This window comes from Spea bombifrons, chromosome 2, assembly GCF_027358695.1.
Source record: "Spea bombifrons isolate aSpeBom1 chromosome 2, aSpeBom1.2.pri, whole genome shotgun sequence".
NCBI lineage: Eukaryota > Metazoa > Chordata > Amphibia > Anura > Pelobatidae > Spea > Spea bombifrons.
The window spans coordinates 65,424,507-65,447,662 of NC_071088.1; the positions used below are offsets into that span (position 1 = coordinate 65,424,507).

The window sequence follows — 23,156 nt, forward strand, 5'->3', positions numbered from 1 at the left end:
CACTTTTTAAAATGTCTTGTGTTTGGCCTGAGGAGGTATCATTCCACAGCAGCCGGCAGCTTCATCTCTGTAAGGACATCTGGCTTTGAAAGTGGTCAGGCGATATAAGGCACTTAGTCTGCTGCAATAGTACATACTCAATACCAATAATAAATAAATATTTGATATATGCATAACAAATTTTTAAAAATAAACCTCTGCAGAACGTGCCATGCATGTATTTTGTAATATTACAAAACTACTATGCGTTCTCAGCGAATAGTGTCGTAGCAGTGAGCGTATTAGAGTGTTAGTTCAAGCTTATACTTATACTTATACAAATTATATAACACCCCACCCCATTGTATAATGTGTTTGCCACAGATGGGTACGTAAAGAGGAGAGCACCATTTTCTTAACAGCAAGCTGTCTGTTAACGTTCGGTTGGGAGAAGGTAATGGTAGAACAATGTAATCAGATACACCAAGCACTGCCTGAAAAAAAACCCTTAATAATTAATTAGTGGTCCTTTATTGCACCCATGGGTCAAGGTTCAGGGGAAATCATTGATTGTGCTAATAGAAAAAAAACCCAAGCATACATTGTTTTGTTTTGTTAACAAACCAACCCTTGCACCAGGATTACATTGGTCCTGCTACTGTATGTGCTACGGTATTTTTGTACGCTCGGAAAGAACTGTTTTTTTAACCTTGACTACCGTTTAAAATAAGGCTTAGTCTTTTTTTTTCGTTCTGATATACAACAGTTCAAACTATGTTATTTCAGTGCAAATATTTATTGTATTTTAAACTGAGTGATTCAACTTGAGTTCCATCGTTGGAATGCAATAAAGAAATTCCATCACTGCTAGGAAGGCCCGGCCCTTTTACCTCATCAGGTCTACTCCATTCATAATTTTGGTTGCTAGGTCACAGTGGAGGTGGGGGTAGAAAGCGGAAGCCCTACTCGTCTAGCTAAACCCTGTTTTAAATTATGAGCTAATGAACATTTGGCACAGATGTTGTTGCAGAAGTTTGTAGTATTTCAGGAAAGAACATTTTAACCGTGTCATCCACTTTTATGTATTGACCTTCGGTTCCTGTGTTTGGTGTAGTACACCAAAGCTTTTAGAAATGTAATCTAATATGAATATGCAAAATGTTATCACACTGAATGGTTGAAGTCCATTAGATGTAAAATACATTCACCTTCCTTGAATAAGAAACACGTATTTCAGTTTATTCATAGCGCCATCTCTACACGTTATACGGTTGAGCATTGTTCATTGTTTTTTTTCCTGTATTACTTATTTCCAGTGGTCTTTAACATTAAAGTTTGCATTCAGCGCAACTAAAACAATCATACAAAGTAACGCTTGTTCTTTTCCCTGAAGGCCTTTCAATTCACAGAGTAATGTATGCCCATTATTGTGTGCTAATGTGCATAGGAAATGTAGATATTACCTTGAAGCCACATCAGTAGTTGATACTCCAGCCAATTATAAGCTGTCATGGCATCCAAAATAATGTATTCTTTGCAGGACTCCAATAAATAATAAAGGAGGTATTGTTTGTAACATATAGCTGCTATATTACACAGCGTTTATGGTTTTAGCACTGCTGCATCTCTTATGAACCGGCAGCCAGAACATTTTAATTGAAGGAATTACACTTTTCAAAGCCATTGTCAGGAATGTACTGTATTTGGTTTCCCCCGAATTGCTAAGAAAACAGAAAAACAATAGTGATGCTTAGTCCCACTGCAAATAAATGCCGCCATTCCATTTGAGGCATTGAAAGATTACTGGAGTATGCATCTACATTCCAAGATAATTATGGAAAGAAATTGTGTGGCTTGATGATGCAGGTACCATAACTGGGGTAGAACCATACATGTTTTGGCTTATCGTGTTCATAAATCATGGCACATAAAATGCAATGCACTGGTCTTGCTCAAGGCTGACCGTTGGGCAATTGCAAACTGAATATACCACACACAAGCCAAAATATTACTTTTAAGAAGCAAAATGTTTTAAGAAAGTATATTGCAGAGTAAATTAATTAAAATAAGAGGAAATTATTATTATTATAAAATAAAGTATCGCTTCAACTTGGAGTGGCACGTTGCCAGTTGCAATGTGATAAATTAATTTCATGGGCCAAACTCAACACTTCTTGCGGGAGACACTATCAGGATTGGCCCTTCAGAATGCATAGTGTTTTCTTCATTGATCTTTGTACAGATTCCCTTCTGAATTAGTAGTCTTAGAGGTAAATTGCTGCGCACCCCGTCCATTTAATCTTCCCATGGCAAGAATTAAACACTTTAACCTCATAGAGGGGTCTGTCTTTCATAAAAAAAAAACCATGATATTGCATTCTATGTATCACTGCTAATATTGTTTATTTGGTTGTGAAATTATGGACATTTTGCACCCATATTTTAGAGATGCACATTATTTAATCCCAATAGATATATTGCTAGCTTTCAAGATGATGATATCACAACAACCATAGAGCATCTGCTGGTAGAATCCAGGCTTGACTTTTTCCTTTGGAGAAGCAGCTTTTCTCATCTTGACTGCTCATCATATTCACCCCTGGGAGGATGAAAGGGCCACATATCTCTGGTTTTGATTGGTCTAAGCTGTTTGGAAAACATCTGTTGCAATTGCAGATTGTATGTCAAGCTCTGTGGGTGACAGCCGGCCTTGTTCAGATGTCTCCTGAAAAGAAATAGTCATCCCTGTATAAGTGAGAGGTCAGCTAAATGTTTGTAAAAGCTGCACACCAACTGAAGCATAACTCAGAGCAGGGCTTCTTGTTATATTAGCATTTAATTAACCATCTTTTTAACAATAGATTCTGACTGTTCCTGGGCAGCATCTATAAAAAGGTTCATTGATTACTATATACTGAGATCTTAGTGAAAAGCTCTGGTTTAACAGGGGTGGCCTAAGGTAGGGTTTTAACTGCTCGCTTCAGGGCCAGGTTGGGAATTCAAACTAGCCCGGGAAGTAATTGCATTGCATTTTATGGTACCATTTTTGGGCAAACTATACATATGTTGGGGTCTAACCCCAATTTTTTTTTGCTTAGAATAAGGACATTAAATAAGTCTTTAATAATATGCATATCAAAACACATGGTTCGTAGCATCACTGTGGCTAATGCCATCATGTAATGTGCTGGAAAAAACTGAGAGAGTGCAAATTAACTGTTTTCAAATGTATTTAAATAAATGACTGAAAACGTTATTTAAAATAGAGAAATTATTTTCACAGTGGGTGATAAACATTGCAAATAAACTTGCAGCTCTCCTGAAAAAATTGTAAGAGGGAGGCTGAGGAAGGAGGATGTGTGTTAGCTGCATGGATTATCAGAGAGAGTAAATGTGTGTACTTACACCAATCAGCCATAACATTATGTTATTATTAGATATATTAGGCAGCAAGTGAACTCCTTGTCCTCAAAGATCTGAACGACTTTGGCAAGGGCCAGATTGTGATGACTAGACGACTGGGTCAGAGCATCTCCAAAACTGCAGCTCGTGTGGGGTATTATCACTCTGGAGTAGTCAGTACCTATCAAAAGGTGTCCAAGGAAGGAAAAGCGGTGAACCGGCGACAGGGTCATGGGCGGCCAGTACTTATTGATGCACGTGGGGGGCAAAGGCTGGCCTGTGTGGTCAAATCCAACATACAAGTTCCTGTAGATCAAATCATTGAAAAAAATAGTGCTGGTTCCGGTAGAAAAGAGTGAGAACACACAGTTTGTTGTGTATGGTGCTGCGTAGAGGCAGATTAGTCAGGTTACCCATGCTGACTCCTGTCCACTGCCAAAAGCACCTAGACCACAGAGCAGTGGAAGAAGGTCGACTGGTCTGATGAATCATGTTTTCTTTTACATTACGTGGATGGCTGGGTGCATATGGGTCTCTTACCTGGAGAACACATGGCACCAGGACTATAAGGACCTGCTGCTAACGTCTTGGTGCCAGATACCACAGCACACCTTCAGAGGTCTAGTAGAGTCCATGCCTCGATGGGTCAGGGCTGGTTTTGCAGCAAAAGGGGGCTACACAATTTTATGGCTGATCAGTGTATATACAGCATATGTAAGTGTATATTGCTAGAGTGGCTGTGCCTGTATGTAAGTATAAGGTTTTATATTGTGTGTACATGTATGTTTTAGTGTATGGTGTTAGAGTGTGCGTGTGTTTGTATGTATGTTTATAGGTGTAAGTTTGTGGTTTCAGAGTTGCTATGTGTGTATGCATGTGCCATCTTAGCCCCAAGGAGCTTGTCTGTGTCACCTTAGCCCCCAAACAGCTTGCCTGTGCCATCTTTGCCCCAAACAGCTTGCACACGTCATCTTTACCCCAAACAGCATGCCTGTTTCATCTTTTTCTCTAAACCACTTGGCTGCTTCATCTCTCCCCACACAGCGTGTCTGTGCCATCTTTCCCCCAAACAGCTTGTCTTGGATAACAATCCAACATATACTTTAAATGGTATCCCCTTGAAAAAACTACTAATGAGAAGGATTTAAGAATGATTGTAGACAACAGACTTAGCAACAATGTGCAATGGGCAAGCACAGGTGCACTTTCTTTAACTAATTATGTGACTTCTGAAGGTAAATGGTTGCATCGGATCTTAATCAGGGGCTTTTAGCAAAGGGGTTAATACATATGCACGCACCACTTTTAGTTAGTTTCTTCTTTTCACTTCATCAATTTGGACTACTTTGTGTATGTCATCACATGATGATTAGTTGTAATGCAGCAAAATCGGAAAAATGCCAAGGAGGATGAATACTTTTGCAAGGCACTGTGCAGTATTTACAGCTTCCACTCTTCTGTGAAGGCTTACCACAAGATTTTAGTGTTTGTTTGGGAATTTTTGCCCATTCATCCAGTAGAGCATTTTGTAGGGCTCTGTGTGGGCCATTTAAGTTCTTCCACACCGAACTCATCCAATCATGTCTTTACGGACCTTACTTTGTGCACTGGGGCACAGTCATGCTGTAATAGAAAAGGGCCTTTCCCAAACTGTTCCAACAAAGTTGAAAGCACACAATTCTTTAAATGTCTTCGTATGCTGTAGCATTACCATTACCCTTTACTGGAATTAAGGGTCCTAGTCCAGTGATGGCGAACCAATGACACGCATCCCACAACGGACATGCGAAACCTTCAGTTGTGGCACGCGGCCAGGTTGCCGACTGCCAGGGACGGCTTTTGAGGCGTGTGGGAGAAGAGAGAGGCGCAGGGTGGTCGCTCATGAAAAAGTTTTCAGCATCTGTTCGGCGCCCTTATGTTTCCTCTACTCCCTGCCGCCAACTGCCTCGGTGCTGCACTGACTGCAGCGGTGGGAGCGCAAGGCTTCTGTCTTGGTCGCAGTGCTGGAATTTCATGCTGAGCCACGGAATATAACGTCATATTGCGGGGCTCAGCAGTGAAACAACGAGACAGAGGCCTGGCGCCCCCACCGCAGGCCTTCAGCAGGGTAAATGAACCAGAAAGGAGCAGGGGTAGATAGTGAGAAGGGAGAAGAATATTGAAATAAATAAAGAGTGAGAATGAGTGAGAGAATGAATTAATGTGTGGATGAATTGTGTGAATGACTGAGAAAATTAATGTGTGAATGAATTGTATATGAATGAGAGAATTGATGAATTAATGTATGGTAGAATTGCTTGAATGATTTTTGAAAATGCATTAATGAATATATGTAAATGATTTGCGTGAATGGGTGAGAGAATTAATAATTGTGTGAATGAATGAGTGAGTGACTCCATTTATTTTTGTTATACACTGATATCATTTCAGTGCAAATGCTAATGTTATTTAATAAAATCCTTTTCACGAATAGACCCTCTTTTCATGTGTTGTTCTGCTTGGGCAGATAGATGGGCCAAATAGTTATTATCTGCTGACACATTCTATGTTTCTATGCTTTTAAAACAAACATAATTTATATGTCAAATTGATGCACACCGTTGTGTATAGTAATTTTGTACCGAAAAAGCTTCCTTTCCATGTTTAATATGCAGTATTGGCACCTTTAGGTCTGCAACTTGGTTTGATGCCCAAAAACATTTGCCATCACTAGCCTAAGCCAACCCCTGAAAAACAGCCCCAGACCATTATCCTTCGTCCACCAAAGTTTGCAGTAGACACACTGCATTCCATTAGGTAGCGTTCTCCTGGCATCCACCAAACCCTGATAAAGCCATCAGACGTCCAGAAGGTGAAGCTTGATTGATCACTCCAGGGAACACATTTCCACTGCTCCAGAGTCCTGTAGCGGCGTGCTTTACACCACTCCAGACAATGCTTGGTATTGGGCATAGCGATCTTTAGCTTGCGTGCAGATGCTCAGCTATGGAAACCCATTTAATTAGGCTCCTGGTGCACAGTGCTTGTGCTGATGTTGCTTCCAGCGGTAGTATGTAATTCTGTACCAACTGATGCTACAGGGGACATATCATTTTTATGCACTACGCTTACAGCACTTGGCAGCCCTGCTCTGCTAGTGTAAGTGGTCTACCACTATTATTAGATAGTTATGTCCATTTTTCTTAATTATTTTTAATTTCATAAAGAAAGATTCTGAAGAATATGTTGAATTGTAACTTATATTTAAGTGGTAAAAAATGCCCCCAAAAATTGTGCTTCAGTAAATATGCCTTCAAACTGATGAAATATATTACCTTCCTTTGATCATTTGTATTCTACTTAACTATAATGCTTGTGCCATAACCACCTTTTTTAAATTTATGTTGTTTCTGCAGTAGTTCCGCCTGGGAGCCCTGGTCCAATCACAAGGCATGGGTCATATGACAGCTTAGCTTCTGATCACAGTGGGCAAGAGGACGAAGAATGGCTTTCACAGGTGAAATATTTGTATCAAACACATACCAAATGATTTAAATGTCTTTTGTTTAAGCAAGAAACTTTCTTAACTACTATGTTAAAGGAAACTGGTTAACTTGCATTTACTTCTTGAACAGGTTTTTCAGTTGAGGAACTTTTGCTATAGTCATAAACTCAGCTGTGTTAGGTTCAACATTGAGACCTTATCTGTAATAATTGTATATTCATCACAAAGAAATACAGAGCACTATCTAATCTCCTTGTTTTTTTCTCATCATTAATCTCTTTAATATGCTTAATATATAATTAAGATACATTGAGAGCTTCTAAGGTTACAAAATAAAGTGTGCTTAAATGTGGTAGATATGTAGAGATGACTCATTATCTAAAAGTAACCTGTCAACAAGTTAATTTCATAAATACTGCAGGAGAGTTTACAATTTAAGTCATTCATTATACTATGTAAGATAAAGAGCATATTATGGGGAACTTTCCTTTGCAGGAGAATCTGAATAATGCATTATCAATATTGAAAGACTTACGTATTCAACAGTGCATTATCCAGGGCATGCCGAGACCTTCACAGCACACTGTAGTCCATGTCAGTTTAGAAAAAAAATTATATTAAATATATTTAGAAACAACTAATATATCATTACGTTAACAACACATATTCATCTCTATTTAACCCAACCAGTATTAGTTTCTTAATGTGCTTTCTTTAGCAAAAACCTTTACTGCAAATATTTTAAGAAAAAATATAACTATTTTTCTCACGTACACCGACTGGTATTTTAAATAGCACAGTTTCCATTGAATTCCTCTGTGATCACACGTTGTAACACTATAATGTTAACTTTTATTGCATCCATTAGAAGACTGATCTTCCAAATATTCTTTGTTGCATTGATTAATATGACAAGATGTTCAAGAGCATAAACTTCTGTGCATGTGCTTGTTCGAGCAGAATATGTTCTTTGTTGTGTAAAACAAAAAGAAAAAGTGTTTTTTTTCTCAAGTAAACAGCTGAGTACAGTGAAGCACATAGCGCTATTCTAATGGTTAAATGCCTACAAGAATACAAGACTGCAGTGTTTCCTTGAATCTTTCTTCTCAGGGTATATCTATCTAGTACCATCTAAAGAATAATACATACATTTAAAATGCATCTGAATTATTTCAAGTAAAAGTTGAGGGATGAAGTTTGAGTGGTGTTTTTTTTTTTTCATATGCTCATAATGATATTTCTATCTAGAAGCAATGGCCTCTGCCTTCCAAGCCACATAAAAAGTCATAGAAAATCCTGCCTCCTAGCTAAGCCTCTCCATCTCTATTACAAAGGTCCCTCTTTGACCATGTGTTATATTGGGAGATATGTTATAGTTAATACCCACTCTTTAAGACTCCGAAATGGAGGAAAATTAAAATTGATTTAAGGTAGACTATTGGATCAAATTATATTAAAATCAGTCTCTTGTTCTTAGAATATGTTATAGTGTTAATCAAGATTTGTTTAATATTTAAAATATATACACATTATTTAAATATGATAATCAACATACACCTGACCTTCATTTCCTGAGGGGCTGTTCATAATACACATTTTGAAATGTTTGGATCTTTTCTGTATAAATGCTGCTGAAATCCTTAGGCATACTTACGGCATGGCTATTTAGATAACCATGATGTTAAAATCATACAGTTAGTGTCATTAAAGGAACTTGCCGTTTTCAGAAGGCTGCCATCGCATTTTACCAAGTTGGAGAAAGCAATGGGCCACACTGCTTGGGGAACAAAATGGCCTTACTGGCCTTTATAACTTTAAAGTATAAACAAAAATGATTTTATTTTACTTTTTTAGCTACCTGGCCTACTTTAAGTCTTAGTTTCACAAGAAACAGATTAGCCCAGGCGGTTAGTTACACCATAATATTTAACATACATCTTTTAAGGGCTAAATGCTTCTCTCATTTAGACATTTGTTGCTTTTATTGTAGTCGTGCCATTGCCGCGGGCAGCACACAAGAGGATGTGTTATCTTTACTCCCGGAGCATTTAATTATGTTTTCCAAGGGTTTCTTTGAGAAAGCTTGGAAATCCAGCATCTATGCAGAAAGGCTCTAAAAGATATTGCATTTGATTTTGTTCTCAGACAGGAACAAAAAAAAAAGGGAAATATTCTAGACTGACCTAATGTCCTCCTTATAGGATAATATTAACAGCTTCCAGCCTCAAACGTTTATAATAACATGTCACTTTATGAGAGGCAAATGCTGTATAAAAAAGTATTTAAAAAAAAAAAACATGTCAGTAGTTCTGAAAAATATCCTTAGGAGTCCTTAGTAAGGCCATTTTAATTATTTATTTATTTATTTTAGAACAGGCCAAGTTGTTCAGAAACTAATTTGTGGAAACACGAAATGACACATAACAGTTCTGTCTCATCCAGTGTTTTGGTCCTTTTTTATAAACTCTCCATATGTCAGGTTTTCCAAATGTCTGCTACTGTACTCCCCATTTCTCTTCGAATCAATCAAAGGATAGGTAATCACAGCCTTGTTGTATTGAGGCAAACACTTTCTGATTCAGGATTCAGGACACCTTTAAATTGTATGTAAACTTAACAGGCAGGCAAACTTATACTTACAAAGATTCTTTGGTTTCTGTGGATGTATGTTGCATCAGAAAGCATCTTTATAGTACAGCCTCGTGGATAATCAAATACAAATACATCTAAAGATTACACCAGCCAGGCAATCATATATATTACGGTACTTTGTAGAATTTGATTAACTGTAGAAGCATGTGTGACTAAACGCATATATTTTGCCAAGTGAAGTGTTGCTTCAGGGTATATTAGTAAAAATAATTTTTAAAAAAAGTTTTATTTTTGCCAGCAGTGTTTCTTTTGAATTTTCCCATTTTATTGTTTTGGCCAAATTGTTTTCATCCATGTTAACAGAATGCACGGAGAAAGCCTGCCCTTCACTTCAACTTTTCAATTAGAACAGAGGGTAATGCGTGTTGTCAGTGTGAAGTAGATACAATATGTTTGTCCTACACACAACAGGAGAGTGAATAGGAACATCTGGCCATAGCCTCGATTAAACTGCAAAGGCATCTGTTTACCTTTCGGCTCTGTGACACTGACGATTCTGAGCTTAAAATATACAGGATGCTTTATCTGTGGCCTAATTTACAGTGGAGCATGATGTAAAAGCTATAAAATCAGCCACGATCTGTTTGGGCAGTTGGGGTAAACGAATGGCGTTACAGACAAGAGGTAGCTTTACACATGCAAGTAAAATATGCTATATTCCTGCCAGTCCTAAACTTGATCAGTTTCAAAGGAAAAAATACATAAACACCTTCACATTCTGGGAATGTAATTAAAAGGGAGGGGCAGATAAAAAAAAAAGGGAGGATACTAAACATATAATAAAAAAACATAATTTGTTTTACCTTTCTTTGAGGACTGTTTGAGTAAAGAAACAGTATTTATGACATTAATATGACATCTGATGTTTGTGAACTTATCTATTTGGGAATGTAATATGTGTTTCCTTGAGGGATGCAGATGGGCCAGGAATTTTGAATGACCTTGCCTAAAATTCAGTAGTTTAATAGTTTAATCTTAATTAATGGAAATTTCTGCACACAATCTGGGGTATCCAAAACTTGTAACCTGTTTGCGACCCTCGAGAACAGGACTTGTTTACCTCCGCTCCACCTTATGTGGAGGTTCCGGGGACACTGGCTGTTCAAGCCACAATTAGCACCAGAAGTACGTTGCCCTCCAAATTGGATGCTAATAGATCCTATTCTCATATGAGCCTTTCTCTTGTCAAACTCGTCTTGTCAAACTAACAAATTATGTAGGTCACGATTCTACTGTTATATGCTAACTTTTGTGTAACCAATGTTGATTTTGCTATTCAGATATTAGATACAGAGTTTCGTTGTCTGACGCAGTACATTTAATTTGAGCTGTCCTAGGTGTTGTTAACATATGTGACTATTGTATATGATTTTGGAATCGTGATTAAATGTTCTTTCGCACATAAGCTACTTGTTTTACATTGCACAATCTTTTTAAATGCAAATACATTTTTTGTTTTATATTATACACGTTTGAATCATGAGTGTGAAAATCTTTGCTGTTTACTACTTTCTACTTAGAATATTTGTGAAACATGGGTATTTCAATTTTTGTTTTTAATTTTAAAAAAGCCCTTTACAAGCTTCAACATATTTATTCAGCTGCATTACGCTCATAAAAAAAGAAATAAGCCTAATGGTACCATGGGAACAGTGAAGAAAATAGTCGTTTTTGTGTAAGAAATGATGTAGCACATTAAAATAAATATTCTGCTTACTATGAAGGTACATGTAACTTATAGCATTAAGACAGGCTAGAATCTTGCCCAAAACACCAGCGGTATGGTGCGGGTGCGATCCATCTATGATGTGTCCACTTCCTGCCTCCACCCTACATGTCCATTGGTTGTAAACTTCCCACTCTCTCCGCCACTTTTCTTTTCATTCTTTACTCTCTTTCATTCTTTGCTCTCTTTTTTGAGTTATCTTTATTTTTCTTCTCTCCCTTTTTTTGTTCTTTCTTTCTCTTTCTTTTTTGTCGTACTCTCTTCTTCTTTCCTGTCTTTCTTCACTCTCTCTATATTTTTTACAGCATCAGTATCTAGTAGCCCTCACTTCTACAATAGAACACTCCAGGCAGCCCCTCTCCTTGCACGCATCACATCCGGCAGCCCTGTTTCCTCATTGTGCAAAAGTACTAACTAGTACTGATTTGTAATACTCCCTATTTAATTCGTTGAAAATGAAACAAACTCTCCCACAGATTGCAGTATTGTAATCATCATTGTATTTCCTGCAAAGATAATAGTATATCCTGAAATAAAAATACCCTTGTAAACTTACGTATATATTCTTGTGCACCGTCAAATTTATTTATTTTAATTTACTTCTTCAGGTGGAAATAGTGACCCATACAGGACCCCATAGGCGGTTATGGATGGGACCTCAGTTCCAGTTTAAAACCATTCATCCATCAGGGCAGACCACTGTGATTTCTTCTAGTTCTTCAGTGCTTCACTCACATGGTCCAAGTGATACACCACAACCACTGCTGGACTTTGACACAGATGACCTTGATCTAAATAGCCTCAGGTAAAGTAAATTTACACAGTACTTGGGCGTGAATGGATCATTGCATTGAGCAAGGCAATAGGAATGGAAGGTCTTAGGTATTCAAGTGCATTTAGTTGTAGTTGGGTATCCAAAGGACACATGTATCAAAGAACTAACACAACCTACTGATAAATAACATTTTCTGTACATCATTGCCCTGGTACTCATAACATATCTGATCTGATTCTAAATGGGGTAAATGTCGGGGAATGATGAACTGTGATGAAGTAATAATGGTAATATTGCAAATGGTATAAGAGGTTCATGGAGGTGCAGGTACTAGACATCAATAAAGATTGCTACTTAATATTTGTACAGTGTCCTCCACTAATATTGGGACCCTTGGTAAATATGAGCAAAGAAGGCTGTGAACAATTGTCTTTATTGTATAACCTTTTGATGTTTTCTTCAAATATACACAAAACAATCTGCTCTCATGGATATCAAACAATTGCAAACACAACAAAGGTTTACCCTCCCCCAAAAAATGTTGAATATATGCATGGCACAATTATTGGCATCCTTTAAATCAATAGTCTGTGCTGCCTTCCTATACCAAGAGAACAGCTCTGACTCTTCTTCTATAATGTGATGAGGTTGAAGAATAGATGGTAGGGATCTGAGACCACTCCTCCATACAGAATATCTCCAGATCCTTCACATTTGAGGTCGGCGCTGGTGTACTTTCATCTTCAGATCAGCCCACAGGTTTTCTATGGGCTTCAAGTCTGGGGACTGGGATGGCCATGGTAGGACCTTGTTTTTTGATCAGTAAACCATTTTTGTGTTGAATTGGATTTATGTTTTGGATCATTGTCCTGCTGGAAGATCCAACCACGGCCCAATTCAAGCTTTCTTGCGGAGGCAGTCAGGTGTTCGTTCATCTTCTGACCATAGAACCCGATCTCATTTGAAGTTCCAATAGTATCTGGCAACCTGAAGATGATTGAGAGTAGAGGTTTGTTTCTTGAAACCCTTCCAAACCACTTGTGGTGATGTAGATAACGTTGTATTGTAGTTGTGGAGAATTTCTGACCCCAAGAGAAAACTAACGTCTACAATTCTCCAGCTGCAGTGATCCTTGGAGATGTTTTGCCCATTGTAACCATCCTCTTCACAGTGTGTTGAGACAATATAGACACAAGTTCTCTTCCGGTTTGATTCATAACATTTCCAGTTGACTGGGACTTCTTAACTATTGTCCTGATGGTGGAAATCTTGCTATTTTCTTATAGCCACTTCCCGTTTTGTGAAGCTCAACAACCTTTTGCCACACAGCTATATTCCTTGGTATTAGACATTGTGATGAATGACTAAGGGAATTTATGTGCTATCTAATATTTATACCCCTGTGAAACAAGAAGTCATGGTTGAACAATTTCCTGTTTCTAGTGACCCAGGTATAAAAAATGTAAAATATCAATGGGAGTATACGTCAAATACATTTTTCTCATATGAATTATTAGAGGTGCCAATAATTGTGCTAAACATACATATTTTATAAACAAGTGTTGTGTTTGATACCCATGAGAGCAGATAACTTTTAATAGAAAAGATCAAAAGGTTAAACAATAAAGACACTTTTTCCCAGCCTTCTTTGCTCATATTTACCAAGGATGCCAATATTAGTGGAGGACACTGTATAATAAATTTGAGACCAATCTTTGTTTTTAAAACACATTTTACTTATATAAACTGTTTACAGAGTTGATTGTGGCTCATTTTCTCATCAATCCTACATTGATTCCAAATAAACAAAAACAACATTATAAGAAGGTTTGTGAGCACATCTATGTGAGCACCAATTGTTTACTTACAAATGCGCAAGGGATTTTCATCACCACAGTGATCATGAACCCCACAGTCAGTATAGCTGTACCTGGTGGCTCCCAGGGTGCCTGCTGGCACAGCTCTGCTTAGTACAAGAAATACCATGTTTATAATTTGTAAAAACCTCATCTCAAAATTAAAGGAAAAGAAATCCACTGCTATGGGACCTTGGTCTGGACCCTAGCCCTACCGCCTAACTAAGAGAAAAAACAACAATTAGATAAAGCAAGGGGGTTTTCATAACCAAGCAGTTGCATGGCTACCATGGTTAAATAGTTGTCAAATAAAAATATTACTTGGGACAAAATCATTGAAATGCTCATGTATTAATATGTGAATTAATGTTAAAATAAAGAGACGTTAAACTCCTTTAAGACACAGTCAAAAACCAGCCCTGTAGGATATTACACCCAGGACATTACTGTTACCCTGTATGATATTTGTTTTCAAATAAATATTTTTTTTTCCTGAGCTTTCGGTTCAGAAGAAGTTAAACGGGTTTGGTGCAAAATAGTCAGTCGCTCTGTCTGTACGGATGCCGTGCACACAAGCAAATCACACAATGCACAGTGACCCTACCCTATAAACAGTCATCCTACCCAATAAACATATTATAACAATTCACATGTTACACTATGAATGCCACGCTAAGCTATACTATACTACACATACTATACTATACATATTAACCCTACGCACGTAAACTATGTAGTGCTACCACACTACTGTAGACACATTCTTACTACCCTGTACATGGCCACACTACCTTACACACATGCAAGCTATACAGTGGAGTCACACTACCCTATATACACGCAAACTACCCTGTACACAGTCTCACTGCCCTAGACACATGGAAACGACCCTAGACCCACACTTACTAGCCTACACACAGTCACACATCCAAACTATCCTATACACATGGAAACTACACAGTGTACTTATACTATGATAGACACAAGCATACTAAGCATTACACATTGACAATGCCCTATACACAATCATCCTACCTTATACACATCAATCCCAAACAATTCACAATGACACTACACATTGTACAGAACACAGTCTCATAAGACTATACATATGCATACCACACCGAAGGAGGTCATACTATTCTGTGCACAGTTGTGCTAGCCTAAAAACATGAAAACTACACAAGTGACTTTACCTACATTCTTTTAATTATTTGTTTAAGTATTCATCAACTTCCCTTTGCTGTCCTTCTTTGAACCACTTGGAATCTAGTCCAGATTGTTTTCTGTGAGCTCATCCAACAGTTAATTAGCATCTGTTGGATTTTATTGGAGTCATAAAATCTACAAAACGGCAATCAACTGTTGGATGAGTTCCCAGAAAATAATCTGGGCCAGGTTCCAGGTGGTTAAAATAACCACAGCAAAGGGAAAGCAGGTAAAATAGAACAAGGAACAAAACACATTTATAACAAATATTTGGAGGTTTCTGGTTTGTTTGGCTAGTTAGCTAGTGTTGAAACTGCATTGCTGATTCCACGCTATAATCTTAGAACATCTTAGCTTAGGTGTTTTGCACTTTTGCTTCAATTTAACAACATTCCTTGCCTTTCAACGTATAGAGCCAAACCCTATGACTTAATAGAAGTGAAACAGTAAAGTAAGTTCTATTTCGATACTGTGTCATTACAGGATTCAGCCTGTTCGCTCTGAGCCTGTTAGCATGCCCGGATCTCCCCGGACAGTTTCTGATCGCAGAGGGGGCTCAACCGTTATTGATGCCAGCTCAGGTAGGAAACAAATAGAGATCCTGGACTGGTCAAACAACCATGAAGGGCCGCACCATTGGTGTTCATTTACTAATATAACTCTTAAGTCTTAAATCAATTCATTCAATTCTAGTTCAGGTACTGGGCATCAGTATATCTGTTTCACTTGATCTCTAACATGAAGTTTTATATAGTTTATATTTGCAATGCAATTAATGGATATTGAGTTATATTATTTTATTAGAAATAATTACAATTATGTGTACTTTTGTCATGTAACTACTGAAATACAGTATTCTCAAAAATGTTCAACTTTCAACTGTAAAGCAACAGGCCTGAAAGGATACACAGATGAGTATTATGGGTTTATGTCACCTCATATTAGAGGTACCTTGTTACCTCTATATAATGATGTGTTGACCGGGGGAGGTTTCTCTTACCGCATTTACTGGAGCATGAACTATTTTTATACCCAAGCCAAATAAAGGTAGTTCTCAAGTTACTTCTTACATGCATATTTAGTGAACCAAGATGTAAAATGATTAACTGCAATAATGGCCACCACTTACAGACAGTTTTATCCTTTGAGATTGGGTTCAATTGGGCAAAACACAGGATCGAAAACTTGCGTACCAGAATTACAATAAGACTGAAGTGTTACCAGCTACAATGGGTAAGAATATTAGGAATCATTACATGTGAAGATGTGATTAATACACAGAGATGCACTATTTATCGTGCAAAGGGCTTGTATGTCTCCACATAGATTACACTTGATAGGTACTCAGCCATCTGACAGATGACCTAAGTATTTGAGTATGCATGCTCATACTGTTTTAGCAGAAAACCATTTTACATCAATGGATCCACTGTAACAGTCCTATCATGGAGCTGTTCCATAGTTAACTACTTTGTGTATTTGGATAACCTGGTTGGATGAAAGCTTGCAAAAAGAGACTCATACAACTTCATTGTTTAATCTCTAGCAACCATTTATTAGATTACTACCTTGAGGGATACATTAAAAGTAATTCTTCACTATACCACCTGGTATTGCACCAGAATTATTTATAGAAGGCCACCCCTGTCATTTACAAAGGATATTAGACAGACATTGATGAGAAGAGGATTTTTTCCATTTTTTTCATATTATTATTATTATTACTTTTAAACTAGACTAGTGGAGAGCCATATGTGTCCAAAAGTGTGTCCAGATTCTTACTGTTAATTCAAATTATTGAATTATTGCATTATTGACCCAAGTAGGTATCACAAGCAAGATTTTTCTTTTGTACCTGACCCCATAGGGTTATGTGTTTAATATGCATTTTACATTACAAGGACAAGGGGCTGTTAACTGTGTCCAATACACCAAAGTTGCATTTATTTACTTTAGAAAAAGGTGCCTAAGGGGTGACTACAAGTACCACAAAGTTTTTCAAGAATAAGCTATCCTATACACTGTATGCCAATTTTGCCTAGTCTCCTTCTTATTGTGAAATTGTGAATACTGACTGTCATGGAAGCCTCCGTGCCATGGGCTCCTGGAGGGGACTGAGTGCCAGCCTCCTTACTACAGACTATGAGCCCTGGTAAAGAGTGCCATGTTATCCTTTTGTGTGTTATTAATAAAAATTTGTTTTATTATTTCCTTATTTCCTAACTGTTTACACATGGCACACTAAGGTCTGGGAGATAATCTAATCAAGACATTCCTTATTTTAGTGGTGTCTGTATCCTTTTGTATTGTTAATCCCTTTACTGCCCCTGTTGTCTCTGGGATGCAGATTAAGGGGGCAGTTTGTATCCCAATATCTTTTTTTATGTTAATGTGTGTTTTGCTGGATATATCCAGCCGTCTGTGTCTAAAATAAATCAGTTCTCCTCTTGTTGCACCTAAAGACTAGTCTTGCCTGGTTATTTGGGTACTAGATAGCGATATCCCTTTACTTTGCTTGGGGATGTTGCCTACGGATTGCGGGGAATTATTGTCCTGAAGGGAGAAGTCGCTCTTGGCCGAAAGGGACAACCCGAGGTCCCCGGTTGGTCTGTCACACTGACCTTAACAGACACAAGTGAGGCCTGGGTTATTTTGTGGTCTCCTTGCTGAATCTTTGATGCACTTCTGGGAAGGTTCACTACTGTTCCATGTTTTCTCCATTTGTAGAGAATGATAGCTGTAAATGACTGTTTCTCATCTGTTCTTGAATTTCTTTAGATTGCAGCATCATGTGCTGCTTTTTGAGTTTACTTCACTTTGCAAGGCAGGCTCTATTTAATTGATCTTGAGACTCAACATGGCTAGCATTAATCTTGCCTGGGTGTGTCCAGTTAAAATGAACCCAATTATCAATTACATTTTGTTAATTGGTCGATTTAGTATCTAAGGGGGAAATTGCTTTTTCACATAGTGTTGGATAGTATTTTTAATTCTATACATGAAATCATCATTTAAAAACAGCATTTTACATTTAATTTATCTTTGACTAATATTAAAATTAGTTGATGATATGGAAAACAGAAGAACTCAGGAAGGGGTCAAATACTTTTTCACAGCACTGGACACTCTGATTCCCTTGTTGGCCAAACCTTGCAGGCCTGTAATATTTTATATGTGCTGAATTTTCAGGTGATCTTCAACCTAGCAGTTACATTACCATGCAACAGTTTTTTATTTGCCTGCAGGGTATAATGTCCATTTTAGTAGCATACAGGACTAGAAGAGCTTTTAAACCACTGATATGTCATCACAGGGTGCCATTATGGGTTCAATATGTACACACAGAATTCCCTCTAATATGATTTAAGGAGAAAGCGCTTCTATATGATGCTTAGTTTCAAATGCAAAATAAATAAAGGCTCCAGGCACTCAAGGGTTCCAGCTCAGGCAGATTAATTAAAGGAAGACAGCAACAACGTTTCGACCTCACACAACTGGCACAGTTAAGCACCTGAGTTCCTTTGGAGTGTGCAGATTCCTCATTCTAGTTTCAAATGCAGTCATTCTGATATGAAGCAAAAACATGTTTTGGCTCACTTATTATTTAAAGCATCCCTTACCATGCCGAGGACCTCACAGAGGTCACTGATCAAATGGCTTTCCATAATATGATTACATTTTATAACCAAGTTTTTGGTTACACGCGCTTCTAAGCTTTGATTCATGTGTTAATCCAGGAATGTATTGTTCTTTGTATAACAATGCGTTGGAATACCACATGCTATTGAACCTTCTTAGCTTGTATACCTTACAGATAGTTTGCAGATATATATATATACAACAGAGACACATTTAACAATAAACAGGTCTTAAGCAATGCCTTGTAAATGCTGGTTAGCTGGAACTGGTGCTGAAACGGGAAGTTATTTGCATGTTATGAACCTTGCTTTTCATTGTGTTGATTCCTATCTGGTTGTTGATTGTCTGTTGCTAAGAGATGTAAACATTGTGGCGCCATGAATTATCAGTCTTCATCACCTTACCCTAACTTCAAGAATGTATTTGTCTTTATCGTTACTTGCATTTAACTAATCAATGTACTGGTGGCCAGCTAGTCAACGTGGTGTGACCCTAAGTAGGGGAATTTCTACTTTAAAGGGACATCCACACTACAAAAGACTTTCATTGATGTAGTGCCAAAAATGTACTTCGTGCAATACATATATTAAAGGGGAACGACAAAACTAGAAATGACAAACTAAGACAATATGATATATATGATATATAAGAAGGGAAGTGCTCGCAAGCTTACAATTTTTAAAGTAAAAAATAAACTGCACAAAAAAGGAAAGGCGATTTAATTGTATTTAGCAAATACATCGTTTTAATTAATATGTTTTACAGGTAACCCGCATAAGTCTGAAAACCCATTTAACAGAATTATATTTAAATTTTCTCTTAAATACCTTTGTTTTTTGTGTATAATCAATAATTACAGAAGAAATTTTTAGCAGAAGAGCCCATATTTGAAGTCATTCAGACACCCCTATAGAGGGAACATAACTAGTGCGTGCTGAAAGTTCAGTGAGTAATCCAAAGATTGAGTTGACATATTTGTTTTGTGTCTCTCAACAGTAGAAGGCAAACAGGTTTAAACCAAAAAAACTAAGACAAGGTAATGTTAAAGACTGATCTCTCTTTGCCTAATATTGCAGTGTTTTTTCTTATGTGACATGTCCTTATGGTGATCTGACAGATAACTTTAGGAAGGTTAGTTAGCAAGAGCAAGGGCCATTTTTATTGGCATTGCTGCCCCAGGTGTGACCTAGGGTAGCACCCGCAGTCCACCACCTCAGAACTAATGAGCCATGGAGGACTCCCTCCTCCATTGGGTCTTCTTCCACTTGAGTGGACCTCATCTACTTTATTTCCCATAGAAACGATACTGCCACATTCTACATAGGTGTCTATAGTACAACTTGGCCATTTTCAGGGAAGATCTTTCACCTCCATGAAATTTATTTCTTAAATTATACATAAGGCATGATTAGTTTGATCTTTCTTGCCCTTAGTGATGCACAGTGAAGTTCTTGAATTGAAACTACAACTCAGCTACCACTTTAATAAACCTCTACTTTTTAAATACTCTCTCTACAGTTTAATAACCAGTCAAGCAGTTGACTCTTTCTCTCTGTCTAAACATCATAAAAACGTGATAAAATGATTTTATTGTATTGAATGAATTCAAGAATTTAAATAATCCAGTATATAAAATAATATTGGCTTTATTGGTTGGGTTTTATCTAAGTGATCCTTTTCCACGTAATAAACCAAAAAATAAATAAATCAAAGACATTTTAAAATACATATTTGAGGTTGTTGAAGCTTGCAATCCTTCTGTAACACCATTTCATGGCAAGTGATGCAAATGTTCTCTTTGCAACAGTTATGTGTTCAGGTGAGCAAGATGTGTGAATGCAGCTGGCAGATGAACTGACCCTCGGTAGGAATTCCCAGTCTGCTCTAATTGCCACAGGCAACAACTGACAAGCCTGAGCGGTCATTGGTTTCTTATTACTGGCGATGATAGGGCCTGAGGATTCCTGGCGTCACCATTCCTTAAAGGCTGTTACTGCTTGAGTGGTTACAGCCAGTGCTCTCAACCAGTCTCAAGTCCCTGTTAGTAGGGAGTTGAAATTAATATGGCTCAGAGTCCTTGACCTAAGCCTGTAATTACCTGGATGGCATAAAGGCATCTTGTGTTGTTACAGATAGTGCCTGCTTTCAGACCTGAGGTGCATAGGAGCAATCTGTTAAGGAAGGATATTACTTTTTTTTTGTATTCCATATAGAAGTCTACAATAGACACATTTCATTTTCTTGTTGTTTAGTTCTGCATGATCTAATTGTAGGCTTAATGACATAGAACTGCCATAAGATAAAAAGTTCAGTTAATTGCTATTCGTGACGATCAGTGGGAACGTAACTTAAAATTGTTGAAAGTCATAAAGTTATTATGTATACCTAAGGTATGTGCGGATTTGAAGGAGCAGAGGGACTACTCAAATTGAAGTATTAACAATAAAAAATTTAACTACGCATTATGCAGGGCCAGCTCAACCCTTCACACAGAAGACGCTCACTAGGGTTGTCCTTGTATCTGCATAGTGAAATCAGGGATTGAATTGCAGCTCCCCAGCTAAATCCCATTTTAGTGAGGGAGCTGCAGATTCAATCCCTGATTTCACTATGCAGATACAAGGACAACCCCAGTGAGCGTCTTCTGTGTGAAGGGTTGAGCTGGCCCTGCATAATGCGTAGTTAAATTTTTTTTATTGTTTTTGAGTTTGAGTGGATGATTGCATAGTGAAAGTGAAACAAAATTGTCCTCCAAATCCCCTCTTTCATAAATAAACCTCTCTGTCTATTCTAGGCCCATTGTGTTAGAGTGAATTCAAAGCAATTTGGAACTTCTTGACTAATTAAATACCCCCCCCTTCATTATAAAACTTACAGTATGTTGCTTTATAGGCCATTGGTGAAGATAGAAGGTCTCCTACTGAAACATAGATTTTATTGCCCTCCAAGATATGCTTACAAATTCAAATGAGCCATAAAGCATTATTTGGAAGGCAGAATCAATTAAACCAGTAGTATAGAATATCAAACTTTAAAAGAAAAACAAATCTGCTTACAAAGATGTACAGGACAGGTCTGAAATACCGATAAAAAAGACTGATTAGCAGTTTACCTTCTATTTATATTCATACACGTCAGGCCAGCTGATTGATGAAATAACATTGCATGGGAGCTTTTATTCTTTACATCATCTGGTTGACATTACTGGCATCCACTGGCTTCTTATTTTCTAATATTCTGGAATCAAGGTTTTATTGGCATAGTAGCAATAGTCGTACTAATTCTGCAATTGTTTTTGTACTTACACTTAAAACATTTTGGGTTGTTTTGCAATACAGTGATACCATGTTTAAACAGTATACAGGGCCGGCTCAGCCTTTCACACTGGAGATGTTTGCCATTGTTGGCTTTTCGGAATGAATAGTGAAGCGAGAGCGTTAAAACTATAATGCTTCTTTCTTACTTTAAACCCACGACAGAATATCTTGGTGAGGTAAATATATATATATATATATATATATATATATATATATATATATATATATATATATATATATATATTCTTATATACCTTAACATTTTAAATTTACAAAGAGGGACACTTATGTTTTTGAGGTTTTCCAACTTTTTTGTGACATTTTTACCTAGTGATTACCTTAGTAATTGAGTAACACATAAACAAAGAATAATATATTTTGTTTACACAAATTAATTTACAAACACATTACTTGTGGTTCATTAGAATGACTTTTAAGGCTGTAGAACACTGGGACACACTCATACCCACTAAACATTCTCAGCTTCTAGAAAACATGGACTTGTAGGAGAATGCTGTCCCTTGGGTCTTTCATAAGAAATAGAAACCATGTTTGGGAACAGATAAAAAAAAATACAAATGTGAGGTTTTTTTTTTGTTATACAATAAAAAAGTTATTTTTCTTTTCCCCTATTTCAGCCAAATGTGTCAATTTCATTCTGGGTGGCATCATGGGTACATTCACAATGGGAGAAATGGGGCAACTGGATCAGGGCCCCAGCTTGCATGCCACAGTGCAATCTCTTGCTGACGTTACTCATGACGGGTGGTGTGGGAAGTCAGGTGGAGGCTCACTTAGTCCAGTCGCCCCTCTCCTGCGATAGGGGTATTTGCCGAGACCATATACTTCATTATGGGCATCAGTGATGGCAGTCAGCTTCTTACTTCAGGTCAGTAAGAAGCTTGTTCTGTAGTCACATGTTACTGTCAGTAAGTAGAAGCTGCATGTTGAGTCAGAGTTACTGTGTCAGGATCCCCAACCATCAACCTGCAGCTCCAGGAAGAGAGATACTCTGCAGGTAGAAGCTGTAATCAATATTTATGGGTCTGTGTTTATGGCAGTCAGTGTGTATTCAGGTGTGTGTATGTATTGATGTGGGGATGTCTCTGTATGCATG

At 37.5% G+C, this 23,156-nt stretch overlaps 1 protein-coding gene across 1 annotated transcript in view; it reads left to right on the forward strand.

Annotated features, from left to right (window-relative positions):
* The window catches only part of BCAS3 (BCAS3 microtubule associated cell migration factor), a 514,534-nt gene that overhangs the window by 246,751 nt on the left and 244,627 nt on the right, over positions 1-23,156 (forward strand). The window contains exons 21-23 of the mRNA XM_053454572.1: positions 6,777-6,877; positions 11,852-12,048; positions 15,567-15,664. Coding sequence (XP_053310547.1) covers positions 6,777-6,877; positions 11,852-12,048; positions 15,567-15,664 — 396 coding nt within the window. The remainder of the gene's footprint in view (positions 1-6,776; positions 6,878-11,851; positions 12,049-15,566; positions 15,665-23,156) is intronic.